Below are 16,800 nucleotides of genomic sequence, written 5' to 3'. Positions count from 1 at the left end.
CCCCCTCATTCTTCTCTTCTGCAGGCTAAACAATCCCAGTTCCCTCAGCCTCTCCTCATAAGTCATGTGCTCCAGCCCCCTAATCATTTTTGTTGCCCTCCGCTGGACTCTCTCCAATTTATCCACATCCTTCTTGTAGTGTGGGGCCCAAAACTGGACACAGTACTCCAAATGAGGCCTCACCAGTGCTGAATAGAGGGGAATGATCACATCCCTCGATCTGCTGGAAATGCCCCTACTTATACAACCCAAAATGCCATTAGCCTTCTTGGCAACAAGGGCACACTGTTGACTCATATTCAGCTTTTCGTCCACCGTAACCCCTAGGTCCTTTTCTGCAGAACTGCTGCCCAGCCATTCGGTCCCTAGTCTGTAGCAGTGCATGGGATTATTCCATCCTAAGTGCAGGACTCTGCACTTGTCCTTGTTGAACCTCATCATATTTCTTTTGGCCCAATCCTCTAATTTGTCTAGGTCCCTCTGTATCCTATCCCTACCCTCCAGCGTATCAACCACTCCTCCCAGTTTAGTGTCATCTGCAAACTTGCTAAGGGTGCAGTCCACACCATCCTCCAGATCGTTAATGAAGATATTGAACAAAACCGGCCCCAGCACTGACCCTTGGGGCACTCCACTTGATACCGGCTGCCAACTAGACATGGAACCATTGATCACTACCCGTTGATCAACCCAAAGCTCTTGGTAACTTTTACTCTGTGCGTGGTGGTGTCAGGAAATCAGCGGAGACACAGCCGTCCGACTGGTAGATGGCTGGCAGAAATAGGACAACACAAGAGTGCTTTCACTTAAAGCTAAACTTTACTTAGTCTCAAGCACTTACACAGGTCTGCAACAGGTTAGTAAAACACCCCCAACCCTGGATAATTACCAAAGCTGAGTGTGGCTCTCGAGTGGCACAACGGCAGCCCGTCTGCCGGTGGGGAACTCAAGATGCATCCAGAGGGAGAGACCAGTCCCACTACCTCAAACTTTTTCCCTTTATTTATACATAGTAATATAACGACATGTTCCTTAAAGAAAACTTGTTAAGCAAACAGTTTCAATGGTCCAGCAAGAGGTTTCCTTCTGATTATTGATTAACCAGGTGTGGTATTTTCCCTGAGTTTGCAGCCTTGAGACTCTGTTAGACACATTCCTGAGCACATCCTGCTCTTCTAAAATACATGTATCAGCAATTTCAACACAATTCTTATCAGGAAGGACATGGGGTCAAGCTGCCCTTTCTGTGGCACCCAAAACCCCTCCCTTCCTGCCTTGGTCAAGTTGAGGCTGCTGCATGGCCATTTTACAGCCTGCTGACTTGGCTGCTTTTAGCAATAAGCCATAGTGGTTTCAGGCACTTAACTGGTTTGCCAAAATCTCCCCGTACAGTTCAAGCACCTTAAAATCTTTAAACTGCACATCAAACTGTTTGTATAAGTTAGAAATGATATCTGCATATTCTTTCAAGGATTTGGGTTCAACTTTTCCTAAGGAATTCAGAGTCGAGAAATGGACCAAATTGCCAGCAGTCAGCTGTTTCCCCCACAAAGTAAGCTTAACTTTGAATGACTTAACACTGTCATACATCTGTGTTACCACCTGTTTTCTACCCTGAAGCTTCAAGTTTGGTGCATTCAGGTGATCAGTTACATTTGTTAGAAAAGCAAGGTTGCAGATAAAAGTGGAATCAGCAAGCTGTGGAATCTCCTTGTTTTTCATTTTCATGAAGAAATCAATCTCCTCTCTAAGTGCAAAAAAAAGCTTCAAAACATTTCCATGACTCAGCCATCTAACTTCAGTGTGATACAGAAGTTCCCCATATTCACTGTCCATACTTGCTAGAAAAGAAGTGAATTGTCTGTGATTCAGCCCTTGTGCATGTATAAAATTAACGGTTTTAACAACTACATCCATAACTTCCTTCATTTGTAGACTTTTACAACACAGGGCGTCTTGGTGCAAAATACAATGTATATTGGTGAAGCTAATTCCTGGTATACTGAGGCTGTTCAGTTTGGTCTTCAATAATCCAACCACACCAACGTTTTCAGAGCACACTGATGGCGCACCATCCGAAGCCAAAGATATGAGTTTGTTCCATTCCAGTCCTTGAAATATGTCATATGTTGTGGTACCCTTCAGTGGCATTAAGTCTAGCAACTCTTCAGTTATATTCAAATTACAATCCACACCTCTAATGAACACTGCACACTGTGCAGTATCTGATGCATCTATAGTCTCATCAAGAGCAATTGAAAATGCTTCTAAGTCTTCTGCCATTTGAATCAATTGTTTTTGCACATTATCTGCTAAATCCATTATCCTGCAGGCAACTGGAGAAGGTAAATAAGGAAGTGTTATTTACTGCTTCTCATAACACAAGAACTAGGGGTCACCAAATGAAATTAATAGGCAGCAGGTTTAAAACAAACAAAAGGAAGTATTTTTTTCACACAACACACAGTCAAACTGTGGAACTCCTTGTGGAACATCCATCCAGAGGATGTTGTGAAGGCCAAGACTATAACAGGGTTCAAAAAAGAACTATATAAGTTAATGGAGGATAGGTCCATCGATGGCTATTAGCCAGAATGGACAGGGATGATGTCCCTAGCCTCAGTTTGCCAGAAGCTGGGAATAGGTGACAGGGGATGGATGGCTTGATGATTACCTGTTCTGTTCATTCCCTCTGGGACACCTGGCAATTGGCCACTGTCGGAAAACAGGATACTGGGCTAGATGGACCTTTGGTCTGACCCAGTATGGCTGTTCTTATGTTCTTGCTAAATATGACTCTGCCACAGGTTAGGTAGTATCACCCTTCAGTGAAAAGTCCCACCCCAGAAATAAGGATTGACTTAAAATCTGTCATTTCAGAGGAACAATTGGTAGCCAGAAAGTTACTCCAACCAGCCATGTCTCCTCTGACACAGCAGCCCGTTCCAGGGCCATGGCTGTTACCATGAGAATGGCATCCTGGTTACAGTCCTCAGGGACACCCAAAGAGGTCCAAATGACTACAGAAGCGCTCTCTCTCTTTCAAAGGGCCTTTGAACTGCACCTATATTAGAGTTCTTTGAAGGGGTCAACAAACATGTGGACAAGGGGGATCCAGTGGACATAGTGTACTTAGATTTCCAGAAAGCCTTTGACAAGGTCCCTCACCAAAGGCTCTTACGTAAATTAAGCTCTCATGGGATAAGAGGGAAGGTCCTTTCATGGATTGATAACTGGTTAAAAGACAGGGAACAAAGGGTAGGAATTAATGGTAAATTCTCAGAATGGAGAGGGGTAACTAGTGGTGTTCCCCAAGGGTCAGTCCTAGGACCAATCCTATTCAACTTATTCATAAATGATCTGGAGAAAGGGGTAAAAAGTGAGGTGGCAAAGTTTGCAGATGACACTAAACTGCTCAAGATAGTTAAGACCAAAGCAGACTGTGAAGAACTTCAAAAAGATCTCTCTAAACTAAGTGATTGGGCAACAAAATGGCAAATGAAATTTAATGTGGATAAATGTAAAGTAATGCACATTGGGAAAAAATAACCCCAACTATACATACAATATGATGGGGGCTAATTTAGCTACAACAAATCAGGAAAAAGATCTTGGAGTCATCGTGGATAGCTCTCTGCAGAGGCGGTCAAAAAAGCAAACAGGATGTTAGGAATCATTAAAAAGGGGATAGAGAATGAGAAGGAGAATATATTATTGCCCTTACATAAATCGATGGCACGCCCATATCTCGAATACTGTGTACAGATGTGGTCTCCTCATCTCAAAAAGATATACTGGCACTAGAAAAGGTTCAGAGAAGGACAACTAAAATGATTAGGGGTTTGGAATGGGTCCCATATGAGGAGAGATTAAAGAGTCTAGGACTTTTCAGCTTGGAAAAGATGAGACTAAGGGGGGATATGATAGAGGTATCTAAAATCATGAGTGATGTGGAGAAAGTAGATAAGGAAAAGTTATTTACTTATTCCCATAATACAAGAACTAGGGGTCACCAAATGAAATTAATAGGCAGCAGGTTAAAAACAAATAAAAGGAAGAAGTTCTTCACACAGCGCACAGTCAACTTACGGAACTCCTTACCTGAGGAGGTTGTGAAGGCTAGGACTATAACAGCGTTTAAAAGAGAACTGGATAAATTCATAAGTCCATTAATGGCTATTGGCCAGGATGGGGTAAGGAATGGTGTCCCTAGCCTCTGTTTGTCAGAGGGTGGAGATGGATGGCAGGAGAGAGATCACTTGATCATAACCTGTTAGGTTCACTCCCTCTGGGGCACCTGGCATTGGCCACTGTCTGTAGATAGGATACTGGGCTAGATGGACCTTTGGTCTGACTCAGTGCGGCCATTCTTATGTTCTTATTTTTCTTTTCCACCAAAAAAAGATTTGGACATATTTTAACATTACTGGAAGCACTATCAAAAGCAGGGAATTTATTCCCAGTAAAATTCCAGTATCTAAAAGGAAAGAAAACAGGGCCAGCCTTAGGGGTGGGCAGGCTGGGTGATTTCCCAGAGGTGCTGTTCAAAGTGGGGGATGCCTCTGAAGCAGAGTACTCCTTCTTCACCTGCTGCCCGGCTGCTGTCTGCAGCCACTGCTGCTGTCTGCCCTCTGCTTTGGAGTTGCATCTGGCCAAGCTGCTCCTGGGAACCTGCTGTCTGCTGTGCAGAATGGGAGGGGTGGGGCTGTCAGGGTGTCCCCCTGCCTGTGTACCCAGTCTCTGCTGAACTGGGGTGGGGGAACAGGAATTTGCTGCTGCTGCTTCTAGGGCCTGGTCTACACTATGCGTTTATACCGAATTTAGCAGCGTTAAACCGATTTAACCTTGCACCCGTCCACACAACGAAGCCCTTTATATCGATATAAAGGGCTCTTAAAACCGATTTCTGTACTCCTCCCCGATGAGGGGAGTAGCGCTGAAATCGGTATTGCCATGTCGGATTAGGGTTAGTGTGGCCGCAATTCGACGGTATTGGCCTCCGGGCGGTATCCCACAGTGCACCATGTGACCGCTCTGGAAAGCAATCTGAACTCGGATGCACTGGCCAGGTAGACAGGAAAAACCCCGCGAACTTTTGAATTTCATTTCCTGTTTGCCCAGTGTGGAGCGCTGATCAGCACAGGTGGCCATGCAGTCCCAAATCCAAAAAGAGCTTCAGCATGGACCGTACGGGAGATACTGGATCTGATCGCTGTATGGGGAGACAAATCTGTTCTATCAGAGCTCCGTTCCAGAAGACGAAATGCCAAAGCATTTGAAAAAATCTCCAGGCTATGATAGACAGAGGCCACAGCAGGGACTCAACACAGTGCTATGTGACAAGCGTAATGGAAAGCCAAAGAATCAAATGGACGCTCATGGAAGGAGGGAGGGGGGACTGAGGACTCGAGCTATCCCTCAGTTCCTGCAGTCTCCGAAAAGCATTTGCATTCTTGGCTGAGCTCCCAATGCCTGAAGGGTCAAAAACATTGTCACCAGTGGTTCAGGGAATATGTCGTTAATTTAACCCCCCTTCTCTCCCTCAAAGAAAAGGGAAAAAAATCGTTTCTCGCCTTTTCAATGTCACCGTAAGTCTACTGGATGCTGCTAGTAGACGGGGTGCTGCTGCGCTAAACAGCAGCATCCTCTCCTCTCCCCAGTGGCAGACGGTATGGTACAATATGACTGATAGCCGTCCTCGTCATCATCCTGTGAGTGCTTCTGGCTGGCCTCGGTGAAGTCGGCCGGGGGTGCCTGGGCAAAAATGGGAATGACTCCCGGTCATTCCCTTCTTTAAGCTTTGTGTCCTGGAGATTCAGTCCTGGCAGATGATGCAATAGGGCTGGTAACCGTCCTCATCATAGCAGCTGGAGGCTGAGCTCCTCTCCCCTCTCCCCCTTTAATGAGTAATGGAGATGTCCTGCCTGGAATACATAGCAGCTGGAGGCTGCCTCTCCCTCATTTTATCTCACTAAAAAGTCAGTGTTTCTTATTCCTGAATTCTTTATTACTTCATCACACAAATGGGGGGATAACTGCCACGGTAGCCCAGGAGGGGTGTGGGAGGAGGGAAGCAATGGGTGGGGTTGTTGCAGGGGCACCCCCTAGAATGGCATGCAGCTCATAATTTCTGCGGGATATCTGGGGCTATGACCCGGAGCAGCTGTGCTCTCTGGTTCTCTAGTAGACTTGCCCCATATTCTAGGCAGGACTGACTCTATTTTTAGACAAAACATAAAGAAGGGAATGACCTGGGAAGTCATTCCCATTTTTGTCCATGTGCCCCTGGCCGACCTCAGCAAGGCCAGCCAGGAGCACCCATGACAGCAGAAGACGGTACAATATGACTGGTAACCGTCATTGCCAATTTCCAAAGCAGCAGACGGTGCAATAGGGCTGGTAACCGTCTCTGCTACCTTGCAAAGGCAAATGAATGCTGCTGTGTAGCACTGCAGTACCACGTCTGTCAGCAGCATCCAGTACACATACGGTGACAGTGAAAAAAGGCTAAACGGGTTCCATGGTTACCGTGCTATGGTGTCTGCCAGGGCAATCCAGAGAAAAAGGGCGTGAAATGATTGTCTGCCGTTGCTTTCACAGAGGAAGGATTGAGTGACGACATTTACTCAGAATCACCCGCGACACTGTTTTGGCCCCATCATGCATTGTGATTTCAACCCAGAATTCCAATGGGCGGGGGAGACTGCGGGAACTATGGGATAGCTATAGGATAGCTACCCACAGTGCAACGCTCTGGAAATCGACGCTAGCCTCGGTACATGGATGCACACCACCGAATTAATGTGCTTAGTGTGGCCGCGTGCACTCGACTTTATACAATCTGTTTTAAAAAACCGGTTTCTGTAAAATCAGAATAATCCCGTAGTGTAGACATACCCTAGGTCAGGAGTGGGAGCTGCTGGCTGCTGCTGAACAAGTCTTCAGACTAGTGGACTACTTAAAGTGACAGTGTGCTGTCTCTCATACTCCCCCAACACACACACTCTGTCTCTCTCATACTCCCCTAACACACACCCTTTGTCTCACACATACACACAGTCTCACACTCCCCTACACAGTCTCTTGTACTCATTTTATCAGTGCCAGTTTAAAAAATAATAGCTAATCACATAACTTTAGACACTGTTCAGATGAAGGTCGCTTATTTTCAAATTGTATTTTTAGTTTAATTTGTAAAATAACTTAAAATTTGTACAAAAATAAATGCAGATCCAAGTATAATGCTATTAGCAATGATGGAGTCAAATGTTAGTGAATCACATACATGATTGTGATCGGTAAACATAAATGCCTGTTCTTAATAAAAGAGAAAAAAGCCTTAATCACGTATATTAAAATTAAGTAAATACATTTTTAGTGGAGTGAAAAAACAATTGACTAAAATAGAGTAGATAATGGCAGTAACATAGAGTGCATCTGTTAAATAAAATTTGCTTACTTTCGCTATCTTTACTAAAGATAGTGTACAAAGTATCAAACTTGTGTTTCTGATATCTCTGTTAAAGTTCCAAAACTGATACCTCAAGGTTTGGGATTGGGAATATCTCGCTGTATTACGCTGTATTATCTCCTGATTGTTCTAAATTTACATATACATTTAAAATATGGCTTTAACTGGAGTTTGTATGTATTTTTTTCTTTCTTTATACAGGAATTGGATACTGTACTCCTGTGAGCTAATTCTTAAGTTATCTGCAATCCCCCCTCATCCCCTCCAAAAAAAAAATCTCTAGAATTTTCAGGTGCCTAAGTAGTCTCTGGAACATGGTTAAAGTTTCCCCCCAGCCCCCAAAATCTGAAATGGTGCCCCTCGTGAGCCAGGAGTGGCCAGAGGGCTGTAGGAGACCGGCCCCCATGAGACAGCGCAAAGCCAGCCTTTAGCTGCAGGCAGAGCATTAGGCACCACAAGCCACAGCGCAGAAGGGTGGCAGCACACTATATAGGAAATTGTTAAACAGAAACAAAATACTGAGTCCTAAAACTAAGTCCCCCATACCTCTGTGCTGAGCATTTCTCTACTCTGGCTCAATCACCAAGGAGTCAGGACCATGGCTTTCTTCTGTCTGGTTAATAAAAGCTAAACAGCAAATAGAAGATGGGTTACTTCAACTGGAGAAAGTCAAATCAATGTGAACTCAGAAGTCTCTTGTACACAAGATGGTGAGTTTCCCAATTCCTCCTTGCTGCCTGGTCTTGGCTAGGGCCCAGGAGGTCCTGACACCATTTCCCTGATGGTCTGTGAAAGTCTGCATTTCCTTTCCCTCGGGGCCCTCCCCAGCCATCCTTTATCTTCTCTTTATAACTCTAACCTAAGAAGTCCTTAGTTAATTCATTCCTTTCCTACCTTTGTGTGGGGGAGGGATAGCTCAGTGGTTTGAGCATTGACCTGCTAAAGTCAGGGTTGTGAATTCACTCCTTTAGGAGGCCACTTAGAGATTTGGGGCAACAATCAGTACTTGGTCCTACTAGTGAAGGCAGGGGGCTGGACTCAATGACCTTTTGGGGTCCCTTCCAGTTCTATGAGATAGGTATATCTCCATATATATATATATATATATACCAGCTCCTTAAACTATGTATCACTGTAATTCCCCCAGAAACAATAAAAGTCACTTCTGAGAAAAGTCAGCTAAATAAACCATCTTTTGAATTTATAGACAAAGCTGGAGATATGATGGGCTAACAAGAGTTTAGAAAATTTTCAGAGTTGGTGACAGAAAAATATTTAAAACACAATAATTTGAATATTGTTTTTCTGATTGAAAAACACTACCCTGCAATGAGATGTGGTTTGTGAAACTTCAGGGACAGTGGCTTCTTTTGAGGAAAGTTGAGAGGGGAAAGCATTTGAAAGACCGCAGTTAAAGTGGGACGTTAGCTTTAGCCTTAACTATGCTAGGACTACTGTTGCTCCATAATAACTTTATGATGATTCAGCAAAGGCATCTCATGGACTGCTGCATTCTGGGAGAGACAAGTGAATGTATAATCAGTGTCAGGCCATTAGACAAGGAAGCACTTCCCTAGTGATTCTCTCTCATTCACTTTTACACAGCAGACAACATGCTGTGAAAGGAAGGTACTTCCCTCAGTGAAAAATAAGCAGTTTATTATTACAATACATACAAGAGTATATCCACACATGATAGTTATAGTATTAAATACACTGGAGAAAAATACATAAAGAAAGGGAACTACTTTATTGGAGTGAGAGAACGTTAATAACCGTTTTTGTGCCCCAAAAGGACATGGGAATTACTGGGAACATAAAGTGAAGGGAGTTCAAGATATCCATGGTAAATTTAGTCTTCCTGGGCTTCAGAGAATGGTCTATTCTAAGTTACCTGCTCCTCTCCAAAGTTTGGATTCAGTGAACACAAACAGATTGAGGCCAATAGAGATGGACAAATCAGCCTGGATATATCTAACAACACAAGCCAGTAGCAGAATAAAGCAGCTTTCTGTAGCTATCAGTGATACTGAATATAAGGAATAGCATGTTAAGATAAACTGTGCCTACAGCGTTGTATGGAAACAAATGATGCTGTGTCCCCTGCCTACCTTGTGGCTTTGCACAGGCTTGAGAAGTTAAATGGATCAGAATGCCAGACCATTCTTGGATCTTGCTCAGAGAAAGTGGCACTGGGTCCCATATGGTGAGTGCAGGCAGCACTTCTCTAGCATTTGGGGTCCTGCCAAATGCCTGGGAGTGGGGTTGTACCCCAACTGTTTGTTCCCTACAGGGCCTGTGGATGGGTGGATTGGGCTGTACTCCACTTGGTCAGTGCTGGTGCGTATTCAACGCTGGTGCCTGTTGGCAGGAATTTGATATTGGAAGATTCTGGAGTGCAGATTTACAGATGGTCCCATAGGACTGGGAGTAACTGCCCATTGATGCCTTGGGATCTCCAGCAGCTCCCATATTTGCTGTGACCTGAAACATCTTTTTACTGGACTTCAGAAGAGGGTGCGCATCCCTGCTGGGAAACTGTGGGTTCCTTGGATTCTGTGTAAGAAAGAAAAGCAAAGACAGCTCAGGCATCCTAAATCAATTCCTCATACAGAAGCAAGGGGTGTGGAAAATGGAATGGTCTGGGGCATGGGACAGATTCTGGCTATGCAGAGAAGGAGTAGGGCAAATCCCAGAGTGTGGAGGAGAAGGGGCATAGGGCAGAACTGTCCAGAAGGTGAAGGAGAGAAGGTTGTAAAGGAGAAGGAGTGCTGGCTGAGCCCACAACATGGAGAAGACAGTGGGGATCAAACAAGATATGAAGAGACATAGACTATGATCCCACCACAAAAGTGAGAGAAGGACTGACCCTGAGTTTGAAGGGAAAGGTGTACAGCTGTAGGTACACTGTGCAGCTCCAATGAGCCACTTGAAATGGTGAAAGGCAAATGCCCATACTCACTAGTCTGGTACTAGCTGCTGTCACCCCAACCATCATGGGAGAGTCCTTCCTGGTCAGGTGATTATGGATAGCAGCTTCCTGTGCCTGACTGGATAGTGAAAACAATCTCTGGTTGGATACGGACTGACCTTGAGAGTCAGGACCTTTTGGCACTTGCTGATCCTGGAGAAGAAAGATATCAGTGACAGGGCTGAGCAGCACTGTCTAGCAGCCCCTGGGGCTGGGTGAAGAGGATCAGTATTCTGAAAAAGAAGCTCTTTTCTTGCTATCATCACGAAACAAGTGGAATTTCTTGCCAGGCAGGATTTATTAAAAGACTACATCTGTGGTTTTCACATCTGGGGTGATCACCTCCATTCACATTTCTTTCTCAGGGTGGCTAACCCTTTCTGTACCAGTGCAAGGGAATATGCAGGGGTTAACCCTTCAGAAATTATGTTGCTTCTGTTCAAAGTCTCTTCTACCTTTGAAAATGAGCACATGCACAGGTTTTGGACATATATATGCACCAAACACGCATTGTGTTAACTAGCACTTGGTATCTAATTCACCAGCAGAAGAGAAGGTTACTCACTTTGTAGTAACAGGTTCTTCGAGATGTGTGTCCCTGTGGGTGCTCCACTCCAGGTGACGGTGCATCCTGGTGCTGTTGATCGGAGATCTGTGGTAGCAGTGCCTAGCTGGGATGCACGCAGCCAGCTGTTGTCTCGGGCCATCGTTAGGGTCTGTCTGTGCATGCGTGTCCTGCACCCCCTCAGTTCCTTCTCTACTGTAGAGCTGTCTGATTTGTATGCCAAAGTAGAGAGGAGAAGGGTGGGTAGTGGAGTACCCCACAGGGGCACACATCTCAAAGAACCTCAAGTTACTGCAAGGCGAGTAACCTTCTCTTCTTCTTTGAGTACCGTCCCTATGCGTGCTGCACTCCAGGTGAATGTGAAGCAGTACCCACTATGGTTGGTGGAACTTTGGAGTTGCATCATTGATAACAGTAGACAGTACTGTGTGGCCTACTATGGTGTCTGCTGTAGAGTCCTGTGTGATAGCGTAATGTTTGGCAAACGTGTGGTCTGATGCCCATGTAGCCGCCTTGCATATGTCTGTAATAGGTACATTTTGCAGGAATGCAACAGATGTTGACATCGCTCTAGTACAGTGTGTTTTGATGCCCTCTGGGGGTTGAGCATTCTGGGTCTGGTAGCAGGACTTAATGCATTCGGATATCCATTTGGAGACTCATTGCTTGGAAATAGCAGTACCCTTCAATCGTTCGGCAGTGGACACGAATAGTCTAGGAGATTTATGGAATGCCTTAGTTCTGTCCAAATAAAAGGCAATTGCACATCTGACATCAATAGTGTGACCAGATGTCCTGATTTTATAGGTTTCAGAGTAGCAGCCATGTTAGTCTGTATCCGCAAAAAGAACAGGAGTACTTGTGGCACCTTAAAGACTAACAAATTTATTTTAGCATGAGCTTTCGTGAGCTGCAGCTCACTTCTTCGGATGCATCCGAAGAAGTGAGCTGCAGCTCACGAAAGCTCATGCTAAAATAAATTTGTTAGTCTTTAAGGTGCCACAAGTACTCCTGTTCTTTTTGATTTTATAGGGACAGTCCTGATATTTGGGGCTTTTTCTTACATGGGTGCCTATTACCCCACAACCTCTGTCCTGATTTTTCACAGTTGCTAGCTGGTCACCCTAGACATCAAGAGTAGAATTATAGAAAATCAAGGTTGGAAGGGACCTCAGGAGATTATCTAGTCCAATCCCCTGCTCAAAGCAGGACCAATCCCCAGACAGATTTTTTACCCAAGTTCCCTAAATGGCCCCCTCAAGGACTGAACTCACAAAGCTGGGTTTAGCAGGCCAATACTCAAACCACTGAGCTATCCCTCCCCATGTAATGCCATTTCCTGTGAGATCTTATGAGGTTGGGGGTAGAATAAGAACATAAGAACATAAGAAAGGCCGTACCGGGTCAGACCAAAGGTCCATCTAGCCCAGTATCTGTCTACCGACAGTGGCCAATGCCAGGTGCCCCTGAGGGAGTGAACCTAACAGGCAATGATCAAGTGATCTCTCTCCTGCCATCCATCTCCATCCTCTGACGAACAGAGGCTAGGGACACCATTCTTACCCATCCTGGCTAATAGCCATTTATGGACTTAGCCACCATGAATTTATCCAGTCCCCTTTTAAACATTGTTATAGTCCTAGCCTTCACAACCTCCTCAGGTAAGGAGTTCCACAAGTTGACTGTGCGCTGCGTGAAGAAGAACTTCCTTTTATTTGTTTTAAACCTGCTGCCTATTAATTTCATTTGGTGACCCCTAGTTCTTGTATTATGGGAATAAGTAAATAACTTTTCCTTATCCACTTTCTCAACATCACTCATGATTTTATATACCTCTATCATGTCCCCCCTTAGTCTCCTCTTTTCCAAACTGAAGAGTCCTAGCCTCTTTAATCTTTCCTCATATGGGACCCTCTCTAAACCCCTAATCATTTTAGTTGCTCTTTTCTGAACCTTTTCTAGTGCTAGAATATCTTTTTTGAGGTGAGGAGACCACATCTGTACACAGTATTCGAGATGTGGGCGTACCATGGATTTATATAAGGGCAATAATATATTCTCAGTCTTATTCTCTATCCCCTTTTTAATGATTCCTAACATCCTGTTTGCTTTTTTGACCACCTCTGCACACTGCGTGGACATCTTCAGAGAACTATCCACGATAACTCCAAGATCTTTTTCCTGACTCGTTGTAGCTAAATTAGCCCCCATCATGTTGTATGTATAGTTGGGGTTATTTTTTCCAATGTGCATTACTTTACATTTATCCACATTAAATTTCATTTGCCATTTTGTTGCCCAATCACTTAGTTTTGTGAGATCTTTTTGAAGTTCTTCACAATCTGCTTTGGTCTTAACTATCTTGAGTAGTTTAGTGTCATCTGCAAACTTTGCCACCTCACTGTTTACCCCTTTCTCCAGATCATTTATGAATAAATTGAATAGGATTGGTCCTAGGACTGACCCTTGGGGAACACCACTAGTTACCCCTCTCCATTCTGAGAATTTACCATTAATTCCTACCCTTTGTTCCCTGTCCTTTAACCAGTTCTCAATCCATGAAAGGACCTTTCCTTTTATCCCATGACAGCTTAATTTACGTAAGAGCCTTTGGTGAGGGACCTTGTCAAAGGCTTTCTGGAAATCTAAGTACACTATGTCCACCGGATCCCCCTTGTCCACATGTTTGTTGACCCCTTCAAAGAACTCTAATAGATTAGTAAGACACGATTTCCCTTTACAGAAACCATGTTGACTATTGCTCAAGAGTTTATGTTTTTCTATGTGTCTGACAATTTTATTCTTTACTATTGTTTCAACTAATTTGCCCGGTACCGACGTTAGACTTACCGGTCTGTAATTGCCAGGATCACCCCTAGAGCCCTTTTTAAATATTGGCGTTACATTAGCTAACTTCCAGTCATTGGGTACCGAAGCCGATTTAAAGGACAGGTTACAAACCTTGGTTAATAGTTCCGCAACTTCACATTTGAGTTCTTTCAGAACTCTTGGGTGAATGCCATCTGGTCCCGGTGACTTGTTAATGTTGAGTTTATCAATTAATTCCAAAACCTCCTCTAGTGACACTTCAATCTGTGACAGTTCCTCAGATTTGTCACCTACAAAAGCCAGCTCAGGTCTGGGAATCTCCCTAACATCCTCAGCCGTGAAGACTGAAGCAAAGAATCCATTTAGTTTCTCCGCAATGACTTTATCATCTTTAAGCGCTCCTTTTGTATTTTCATCGTCAAGGGGCCCCACTGGTTGTTTAGCAGGCTTCCTGCTTCTGATGTACTTAAAAAACATTTTGTTATTACCTTTGGAGTTTATGGCTAGCCGTTCTTCAAACTCCTCTTTGGCTTTTCTTATTACACTCTTGCACTTAAGTTGGCAGTGTTTGTGCTCCTTTCTATTTGCCTCACTGGGATTTGACTTCCACTTTTTAAAGGAAGTCTTTTTATCTCTCACTGCTTCTTTTACATGGTTGTTAAGCCACGGTGGCTCTTTTTTAGTTCTTTTACTGTTTTTCTTAATTTGGGGTATACATTGAAGTTGGGCCTCTATTATGGTGTCTTTAAAAAGGGCCCACGCAACTTGCAGGGATTTCACTTTAGTCACTGTACCTTTTAACTTTTGTCTAACTAACCCCCTCATTTTTGTATAGTTCCCCCTTTTGAAATTAAAGGCCACAGTGTTGGGCAGTTGAGATGTTCTTCCCACCACAGGGATGTTGAATGCTATTGTATTATGGTCACTATTTCCAAGCGGTCCTGCTACAGTTACCTCTTGGACCAGCTCCTGCGCTCCACTCAGGATTAAATCTAGAGTCGCCTCTCCCCTTGTGGGTTCCCGTACCAGCTGCTCCATGAAGCAGTCATTTAAAGTATCGAGAAATTTTATCTCTGCATTTCGTCCTGAAGTGAAATGTTCCCAGTCAATATGGGGATAATTGAAATCCCCCACTATTATTGGGTTCTTAATTTTGATAGCCTCTCTAATTTCCCTTAGCATTTCATCATCACTATTACTGTCCTGGTCAGGTGGTCGATAATAGATCCCTACTGTTATATTTTTACTAGAGCATGAAATTTCTATCCAGAGAGACTCTATGGAACCTGTGGATTCGCTTAAGATTTTTACTTCATTTGAATCTACACTTTCTTTAACATATAGTGCCACTCCTCCCCCTGCATGGCCGGTTCTGTCCTTCCGATATATTTTGTACCCCGGAATGATTGTGTCCCATTGATTGGTCTCAGTCCACCAGGTTTCTGTGATGCCTATTATATCTATATCCTCCTTTATCACAAGGCACTCTAGTTCACCCATCTTATTATTTAGACTTCTGGCATTTGTGTACAAGCACTTTAAAAACTTGTCCCTGTTTATTAGCCTGCCTTTTTCTGATGTGCCAGATTCTTTTTTATGTGACTGTTTGTCATCTGATCCGGCCCTTACATTATACTTCTCATTCCTCTGCTCCTGACTATAACCTGGAGATTCTCTATCATCAGACTCTCCCCTAAGAGAAGTCTGTGTCCGATCCACACGCACCTCTGCAGCAGTCGGCTTTCCCCCATCTCCTAGTTTAAAAACTGCTCTACAACCTTTTTAATGTTTAGTGCCAGCAGTCTGGTTCCACTTTGGTTTAGGTGGAGCCCATCTCTCCTGTATAGGCTCCTCCCATCCCAGAAGTTTCCCCAGTTCCTAATGAACGTGAACCCCTCCTCTCTACACCATCGTCTCATCCACGCATTGAGACTCTGAAGCTCTGCCTGCCTACCTGGCCCTGCGCGTGGAACTGGTAGCATTTCTGAGAATGCCACCATAGAATGCAGGTAGGTGTTTTGGCTGATTGAGATGGAAGGTGGACACCACCTTGGGAAGAAATTTGGGATGGAGTCACATTGTAACCTTGTCTTTAAAGAAAATTGTGTAGGGAGGGTAGGCCATTAGCGTGCTTATTTCCCCGACCCTTCTTGCCAATGTTATGGAGACTAAGAAAGCTACTTCCATGGACATGTGTAGTATGGAGGAGGTAGCCACTAGTTCAAAGGGAGGGTTCATGAGACCTTGGAGAACTAGGTTCAGATTCCAGGTAGCTATGGGTAGGTGAATCTCAGGGTAAAGGGTTTGAAGGCCTGTGAGGAAGCATTTTATGGTGGAGTGGATGAAAACTGAAAACCCGTCCAGCGTGTCATGGAAGGTATTAACTGCCGCAGGGTGTACTCTGATAGAGATGAGCAATAGTCCATCTTTTTTTAGTTGTAAGAGGTAGTCCAAGATATCAGGGAGAGGCGTGCTGTTGTGGTGGCAAGTTTCTGTTGGAGCACCATATGGAGAACCATTTCCACTTCTGCAGGTAACTCTTACTAGTGGAGTCTCATCTACTGTGCAGGAGGATGTGTTGGACCTGCTCTGAACAAGCTACTTCGTGGGTTTGGAACCATGCCGTCAGATGGAGCTTCTGCAGTTGTGGATGGAGAATCTGACTGTTGCCCTGGGAGAGCAGATCCGGTCTGTTGGAAAGAGTTCTTGGAGGGCGGATGGACATGCGCAACAGGTAAGGATACCATGTCTGTCTGGGCCAACCTGAGGCAATAAGTATAACCCTGGCCTTGTCCTCTTTGATCTTGCGCAAGACTCTTGTGTATCAGTGGAACCGGTGGGAAAGCGTACATGAGGGTCTTGTTCCACAGCGCAGAGTCAACTTGTGGAACTCCTTGCCTGAGGAGGTTGTGAAGGCTAGGACTATAACAGCGTTTAAAAGAGAACTGGATAAATTCATGGAGG

General features: G+C 44.4%; 1 protein-coding gene across 3 annotated transcripts in view; it reads right to left on the bottom strand.

Annotated features, from left to right (window-relative positions):
* Positions 1-9,109: 9,109 nt before the first annotated feature.
* The window catches only part of MAPK15 (mitogen-activated protein kinase 15), an 81,530-nt gene continuing 73,839 nt past the window's right edge, over positions 9,110-16,800 (bottom strand). For 2 of the 3 annotated variants that reach the window (XM_045005597.1, XM_045005596.1), the window contains exons 13-14: positions 10,434-10,595; positions 9,110-10,027 (exon numbers count right to left, since the gene is read on the bottom strand). In XM_045005597.1, coding sequence (XP_044861532.1) covers positions 9,803-10,027; positions 10,434-10,595 — 387 coding nt within the window. In that variant the 3' untranslated portion in view covers positions 9,110-9,802. The remainder of the gene's footprint in view (positions 10,028-10,433; positions 10,596-16,800) is intronic. The other variant, XM_045005598.1, reaches the window with a different exon arrangement.

The sequence above is a fragment of the Mauremys mutica genome, chromosome 2 (assembly GCF_020497125.1).
Source record: "Mauremys mutica isolate MM-2020 ecotype Southern chromosome 2, ASM2049712v1, whole genome shotgun sequence".
In the NCBI taxonomy this organism is placed as follows: domain Eukaryota; kingdom Metazoa; phylum Chordata; order Testudines; family Geoemydidae; genus Mauremys; species Mauremys mutica.
This window is presented reverse-complemented; position numbering and strand designations above follow the sequence as displayed.